Source organism: Sinocyclocheilus rhinocerous, unplaced genomic scaffold (genome assembly GCF_001515625.1).
Source record: "Sinocyclocheilus rhinocerous isolate Xijiao unplaced genomic scaffold, SAMN03320098_v1.1 scaffold310, whole genome shotgun sequence".
NCBI lineage: Eukaryota > Metazoa > Chordata > Actinopteri > Cypriniformes > Cyprinidae > Sinocyclocheilus > Sinocyclocheilus rhinocerous.
This window is the reverse complement of record NW_015666531.1, coordinates 262,490-270,611: the sequence shown is the minus strand read 5'-3', so window position 1 is coordinate 270,611 and position 8,122 is coordinate 262,490. Positions and strand designations below refer to the sequence as shown.

The 8,122-nt window shown below is 34.7% G+C and overlaps 1 protein-coding gene across 1 annotated transcript in view; it reads left to right on the top strand.

The window, feature by feature from the left end:
* The first annotated feature begins 1,109 nt into the window (after window positions 1-1,109).
* LOC107732498 (BRO1 domain-containing protein BROX-like) overlaps window positions 1,110-8,122 on the top strand; it is an 8,933-nt gene continuing 1,920 nt past the window's right edge. The window contains exons 1-12 of the mRNA XM_016543852.1: window positions 1,110-1,203; window positions 2,097-2,212; window positions 2,869-2,975; window positions 3,089-3,185; window positions 3,801-3,896; window positions 4,606-4,678; window positions 4,896-5,001; window positions 5,083-5,172; window positions 6,152-6,237; window positions 6,459-6,540; window positions 7,409-7,559; window positions 7,649-7,808. Coding sequence (XP_016399338.1) covers window positions 2,112-2,212; window positions 2,869-2,975; window positions 3,089-3,185; window positions 3,801-3,896; window positions 4,606-4,678; window positions 4,896-5,001; window positions 5,083-5,172; window positions 6,152-6,237; window positions 6,459-6,540; window positions 7,409-7,559; window positions 7,649-7,808 — 1,149 coding nt within the window. The 5' untranslated portion in view covers window positions 1,110-1,203; window positions 2,097-2,111. The remainder of the gene's footprint in view (window positions 1,204-2,096; window positions 2,213-2,868; window positions 2,976-3,088; window positions 3,186-3,800; window positions 3,897-4,605; window positions 4,679-4,895; window positions 5,002-5,082; window positions 5,173-6,151; window positions 6,238-6,458; window positions 6,541-7,408; window positions 7,560-7,648; window positions 7,809-8,122) is intronic.

The window sequence follows — 8,122 nt, the reverse complement described above, 5'->3', positions numbered from 1 at the left end:
GCCTACATATATTTAATTGTTTGATTAAAAACCATTGCTAGGGACAATTAGTAGGCGCTGGATATTGGTAGGATGTCCTTAGCGTCCCTACTAAATTCTACGCCTTTGATAAATACAATTTTCTTGTCTTAATAATGTGTGATTAATTTCACATCCAATGACACATTGATACTTGTATCACATTGATCATTACATAGCACGTCCAATGCTTTAATAAAACATAAATGCTGACATTTATTACACAAAATAAATCTTGTAATGTAATGTGAAGCTTTTTAGTATCTTAAATATATATTAAATGAAGTAAAATATTTTATTTCAGCTAGTTGCCAAGGCAACGTTTCTTATTGTTTAGTTTGAAGTAGAAGTAATAAAATGACTGAAACGAATTAAACTAAAACATACAACTAGCCTATATGGACATATTTAAAAAGAAAAACGAATAAAAACGACAAAAACACAAATGTATGCATTTAGCATTTTTTACAAAATTTTAACTAAATAAAATTAAAATGAAAAGCTATTTAATAAAAAAAAAGATTACATTTCTCTATAATGTTTCTTTAATTTTGCATGTTAAAGGAGCTCTAATGGAGCTCTAATGTAAGATAAGTAACTACATGTAAGAGCAGAATAAATTATCTAATGTAAATACATCTAATGTAAGATAATACTACAATTGATTGCTTCTGTTGTCCTCATTTGTAAGTCGCTTTGGATAAAAGCGTCTAATAAATGACTAAATAAAAAATAAGTGAGTTGGTAAATTGGTTGTTTTTTGTTTTTTTTTAAATGTGGCTGTTTTTCCAAAGACTATAGAAATTATTGAAAGGGACTTTGGTTTTTCTTTCTCTCACCAAGTCATTCTGACTTATGTAAGTCGTTTCTGTGAAAGTAAAATTTGTATCCGTTTTCTTTAGGCTGTCTGTACCTGGTCCGTATTTTACTGCATATTCAAATTATATAAAAAAATTAATTTACATAAAGAAACAAAAATGGTAATATACAACCACAACCAGTTATAAAACGCAAAACACGCATAATTACGTAAGCGGGGGTTTTAAACCAATGGGCGTGTCCATGACGTCACCGCCCGAAATACGTCATACCGGAAGAGCGTTCATTGTTTTGGCGTTTCCTGATCTTCATCTTTAGAGTCTCTCCGATTAAAACAACAAACATCCGACAGTCGACACATTTCTGGTATAAAGACATATCTATTTTATTTAAAACAAGCGTTAAGAGTCTGTTGTGAGATTTGAGCGTGTTCCTGCTGTTGAATAGCGAGTCTCTGACTCAGTTGATTTCTCTCATATATTGAACAACATTAAGATCAGTGTGTTTTCATTTGTAGACGATAAGGCATCAACCGCAGGTAGTTTTAGCCGGTTATTGGATCTATATCTGTTTTTACTCATGTAGATCTGTTGATAAACAAGGCCGAGATGTTAGAAATGGACCTGCCTTCTCAAATGACTCACTGATCATTCACACAGAACTATTGATGTGAGATTTGAGCGTGTTCCTGCTGTTGAATAGCGAGTCTCTGACTCAGTTGATTTCTCTCATATATTGAACAACATTAAGATCAGTGTGTTTTCATTTGTAGACGATAAGGCATCAACCGTAGGTAGTTTTAGCCAGTTTATTGGATCTATATCTGTTTTTACTCATGTAGATCTGTTGATAAACAAGGCCGAGATGTTAGAAATGGACCTGCCTTCTCAAATGACTCACTGATCATTCACACAGAACTATTGATCTAATCTTTAAAGTGTTCTTTTGTAAATAATATTTCTTAATAGGAAAATTCACTGCGTATTAATAGATGTGTAATGTGCTCAGTCATTTAGTCGCTTATAACTTGTATATCTCACAAGCATTGAAAATATCAGTGTTAATAACATCTGTGAAGACTCTCAGATATATAGAAAATCATATAATGTCTAGTTAAGTTGTTTCTCAAGTGGTTCTCAGATGGTCAGGATCCGGATTTTACACTGGATATTTGGTGGTGATCATACAACAGCAAATGAAATGTCCTTAAGATCAAATATTGAAATAAACTTGATAATAGCGTCTTTCTTCTCGTTCAGGTATCCTCTCTCACCATGACTCACTGGTTCCATCGAAACCCTCTGAAAGCCACGGCACCTGTGTCCTTTAACCTGTACGGTGTGGCATCCAGTCCCGCTGCCAATAAGATCTGCAAGTGAGGATTTCATTCTGTTATTATATAATCTTTGTATTTTAGGATGCCCCTGAGTCCTCTTTCCTGGCTGGGATTTCTAAATTGTCTAAAATGTCCAAGTTTTGGCTTTGTTTGTTTCATACTTGCTGATGGTAATGACTGAAAAGTAGTTTGACCAATAACGTGCAGGCATTGTGCATAATCGACCAATTATGGCATGCGAGAAGGCGGGATCTACAGAACAATGCAGATACGTGTACATATAATCAGAGCTGGGTAGATAACTTACAAATTGTAGTCTGTTACTGATTCCAAATTACATGACAAAAATTGTAGTTCGTAACGTACGCTAATCCATTACATTACACATTTTAGGTAATATAATCAGAGTACTTTTTGATGACTTTTTAATGTAACGTTTATCACATTGATTTAAATAGGATAATATTGTACCATACTGATATTACTGATAATTTTCGGAATCCGATTACATAATCCAGATTACATGTAATCAGTTGCTACCCAGCTCTGCATATAATGTATATGAGGACTGTAGGAAAACAAAGCCAAAACACGGATATTTTAGGCAATTTGGAAATCCCATCTGGGAGAAAAAGGCCACCCTACTGTATGTGCATGATCATTTTTCTGATATAAATGTTAAATCTGTGTCTCAGTGACTTGAGAACGACGCGCGCCCGACTGCTGGACATGTTCACAGACACCACGTGTACCCCAGAGATCATGAAGAAATCCAGTGATGAATATTTTGCTCTTTTACAGGGTTTGTGCACTATTATTTTTCCTCTCTGATCAGACATTTCCGTGTTGCTCAGGCTGTTTTTTATTCATTTGCATTTATTCTGCTCAGAGGCATGTTGTTTGTTGTTGTTATAGGATTCATTTTGCCGCTGGATGGAACCACACAAGAGAACAAGCTCCGGTTCATCCAGAACTTCAGATGGACTGACACTTTACAGGGAAATATCGCAAGGTAACTCAGAAAGAGCAGAAACATCACGTAATGTGGTTTAGCACAGTGGTTTTCAACTGGTTTCCTTTTTTAGGACCCATAATTTCATCGACTGGTGAAAAAAGTTGTGCAAAAGTAAACAAAAATGGGATTTTATAAATGGATTATAAAAGTATTTTAATGCATTATTAATGCCTTGTAATGCACCTCATAAACACATGACAACCAGTGTCAAATATAATCTGCAAATAATTTAATGTATTTTAACTTTGGTTACAATTGCATCACAATGTACATTCTGAATTCCTTTGTAATGCATTATACATGAAGGCTTCCTGTAAGTGTTTTCTAATTTTCTTAGAAGAAAACACTGAAATGCATTATTTATTATATTTATCAATTGCACAAAACGCATTGTGTTCTGAACGAACTACATTCGTCCTCACTTCAAATGCATGTGTATTTTCTGTAAATCTTGTGTAATTTAGTTCATTTCTTTTTCAAGGTGAATGCATCTTATGCTACATGTCCATATTGACATTGATCTAATCTGATTGGCTTTTATGAAAGTGACAGTTGATTTTGAACTAGAATGACGAGGTTTGATGGGAATAAAATGTGATTTGTGTTTTGCAGTGCCCAGCAGGATGCGGTTTTTGAGCTGGTGTCTGTGGCCTTTAATGTTGCCATCTGGTACACCAAGTTTGCCTCACGACTGGCCGGAAAGGAGAAGTAAGTTACATGTGTCAATTCTCTCTGGAATGAATGATTGGTTGGTCAGTGACGGGATTCTGTGATTTAAAATATTCTATGATATAAAATGGAAAATAGAAACTATTATATGATGTGCTTTAGCGTTCCTCTCAGAGAAATTCTTCATCTTCAGCTGCTAGAGCTGTACACATGCAGACAGATGTATCTGATGTTGTGAGAAGTTCAAAATAGTTCCACTTTTAAAACCCAGCAACCAATTTCCTACATAGTTGTGCTAGTTTCATGTCTCAACTATGTCACGTTTCAACTAAATAAAAAAAAAGCTTAAATCAAATTAATTACACCTGATGAAACGTAACAAATTTTAATGAATAAATTCTATAACAGTATTTAAATAATACTAAAATAGTAGTATTTCATAAGTATAGTATTTGAAAAGTCTTTCATATCACTCTGCCCCTTCTTCTCACATAATACAATCATTAACATTTCAAAATCAATATAATTTATATTTATTTATTTGGTAAGTAGGCATGTAATAAATGAGTTAATGTATATTATTTACTGTCAGCTGGTCATAGTCTCAAATTAAACTCACTGACTCTACATTATGCCACTGTAATGTATTACATGTATAAGTGTAATAAATTATATCAGGAAGTTGAATTTTAGGGTAGATATTTTTAGTATTTGATTAAAGACAGATTGCTTTTGTTTTAAATTGTAGCGTCACAGAGGATGAGGCCAAAGATGTTCACAAGAGTTTGAAAATCGCTGCTGGAATCTTTAAAACCCTTAAGGTAAAATGTGCTTAATTTTGTGGAAAATGAAAGCAAAAAGCCATTAAAGTGCATGCATTACACTGATTTTACCACATAGAGTGCCTAAAACCCCTTAAACGCTGTAAATCACTGTAATGCATGGTCATGATTGTCTTACTGCTTGATCCATGGTGATATTTGACTCTGTTCTTTGTTTTTCTTTCTGAATGTGCTCATGTGGTGTGTTTCCTGTCAGGAGACTCATATTCCTCGGCTCATCACTCCAGCAGAGAAGGGTCGAGACCTGGAGCCGCGAGTCATTGACACCTACCTTGTGCAGAGTCAGGCAGAGGCTCAGGAGGGTAAAACACACTGACAGTCATGATCGCTGGAGAACTGCTGCATGTGTGTGTGTGTGATGGTTCATGTGTCTCTGTTTTTAGTCACCATTGCCAGAGCCATCGAGCTGAAGCACAACGCCTCCATCATCGCAGCGCTGTCGTTTGAGACCGCAAACTTCTACCAGAAGGCTGGCAAGTTTAGAGACACATGCTCTGATATTGTGTATTAAACTTTTTGGGGTGAACTATCGCTAGTAATTGAAATAATGTATTTAATATTTTACACACATACAGTGGGTACGGAAAGTATTCAGACCCCCCTGTCTGTCAATATGGGGTGCTGTGTGTACATTAATGAGGAAAAAAAATTAACTTAAATGATTTTAGCAAATGGCTGCAATATAACAAAGAGTGAAAAATTTAAGGGGGTCTGAATACTTTCCGTACCCACTGTATGTATATGTTTGTGTGTGTACTGTATATATGTTACACACTACCATTCAAAAGTCAGGGGCCCATAAGATTATTATTATTTTTAAAGAAATTAATACTTTTATTCAGCAAGGATGCATTAAATTGATCTAAAGTTAAAGTAAAGCCATTTATAATGTAACAAACGATTTCTGTTTCAAATAAACGCTGTTCTTTTGAACTTACTGTTCATCTGTGAATCCTGAAAAATACAATGTATCACAGTTTTCACAAAAATATGAACCAAAACATATGTTTTCAACATTGATGCTAATCAGAAATGTTTCTTGAGCTGCAAATTAGCATATTAGAATGATTTATTATAAGTTCATGTTAGCGAATGCCTTAATTAATGTTAACAAATAGGACCTTGACATGTCTTAATCTAATAAGATTATATATACAACATATTTATATAATATGTAACATTTATATAACATGTATATGTAAAAGGCCTGAATGGACCTCAATATAAATCATGAAATAAATAAATGTAGCGTGGACATGAATATTGATTTGAGTTAAAAGAATTGTATCATGTTGAGACCCAGAGTGCGAAGAGACACGTCAGACATTGAAATAATTGTTAATATGTAGTTTAGTCATTATACAGAAATATGCAAGCATCCATCAAGTATTTGAGTGCTATATAATAATATTATGTATTATTTAGAAGATTATGTTTCTTATATTTGCTCAGATCACACTCTGAACACTTTGGATCCAGAATGCAGCAGTAAATGGAAGAAATACCTGCAGCTGAAGCAGCACTTCTACATGGCTTATGTGAGTCTGTCTGAACTCATCTGGATGTCTGTGGATTAAATGACTGATGTTACTAGATCATTTTGAATGAAATAGTTTAACATGCAGTTTGGTGCAGGACTTTCTGTTCCTTTGAACAATGGCAGACGAGTGGAGTGTTTGGAGACGATCACTAATTTTGATATTTGGTCACACTAATGCAATAAATATCTAACTGTATGATATATTTCTGTTATTTCCAGGCACACTGCTATCATGGACAGACTCTTCTCGCAGGTGATAAATGCGGAGAGGCCATAAGATCCCTGCAGGAGGCTGAGAAGTGTACGCAAATGATGAATCCCTCAACAAATGATCATATTTCAGCCATATGTGACCATAAAAACCAGTCTTAAGTCGCTGGGGTATATTTGTAGCAATAGCCAAAAATACATTGTATGGGTCAAAATAATAAATTTTTCTTTTATGCCAAAAATCATTAGGATATTAAGTAAAGATCATGTTCCATGAAGATATTTTGTAAATTTCCTACTGTAAATATATCAAAACTTAATTTTTGATTAGTAATATGCATTGCTAAGAACTTCATTTGGACAACTTTAAAGATGATTTTCTCAATATTTAGATTTTTTTGCTCCCTCAGATTCCAGATTTTCAAATAGTTGTATTTCAGCCAAATATTGTCCTATCCTAACAAACCATACATCAATGGAAAGCTTATTTATTCAGCTTTCAGATGATGGTTTTGTGGTCCAGGGTCACATATATGATGTGCTTTGGTGGACATATTTTATATTCTGAGGAAGGGCTGCAAACTAGCTTTATGCTATATGCCCTATGTACACGGCATTGGTTGTCTTTGTGTAACAATGCCTAGTGTGTTGTCCCTGTTAAATAAACAAACAAATAAATAAAATAATTCAAAGACATATTTTGTTATCTAGCACTGATATTAAAGAAAGAAAAGTGTAATGGTTCAAATATGCAATTTATCTATACACTTTTCACTCAGAAATTGATAGTAAATCTCACAATGAATTACAAAGAAACAGCAACATGACATTTTGAAGTAGAGTATTTTCCAGTAGAATGATGCTGTAATGGTTTTTAGTCTGGGATTATTTAGAGCTCTTACATGTTTTCTGGGTGAACTCTTTCCTGTTAATGGTCGTATTGAATCTCTGTGTCTCAGTTTATTCCCGCGCTGAAGCCTTGTGTAAAGAGTACCGTCAGATGAAGGGTCCCGGCAGCACGGCCAAACCCTCGGAACAGCTCTTCTTTAAGAAACTGGGCACGTTCATCAAAAACACCCTGGAGAAATGCCAGAGAGAGAACAGCTTCATGTGAGTCAAACATGGGTCCGGATGAAGACGTTTATTGAGCAAACCATTCCTGGAGAACTTGTGTTTTGATGGCTGCATTTCTGTGTCAGTTACTTTCATAAGGTTCCTGCTGAAGCTCCAGCGCTGGAACTGAAGGCCAGTTATGGTTTGGCTGAACCGAGTTCATTCGAGCTCCCGCCTCTAAGCGCTCAGTGCACACCTGAAGTCTACGCCAGCTTTGACCTGACCAAAGGACCCAAAGAAGACAAGGTGATGAGGGGAGCTTTCCTTTCCCACAAAAAAAAAAAAAAATTATATATATATACTACTGGTCAAAAGTTTGGGAACCGAACAATTTTTAATGTTTTTTACAGGAGTCTCTTCTGCTCATCAAGGCTGCATTTATTTGATCAAAAATACAGGAAAAAATGTAATATTGTGAAATATTATTATGATGTAAAATAACATTTTTCTATTTGAATATACATTAAAATGTAATTTATTTCTGTGATGCGCAGCTGTATTTTCAGCATCATTACTCCAGTCTTCAGTGTCACATGATCTTCAGAAATCAGTATAATATG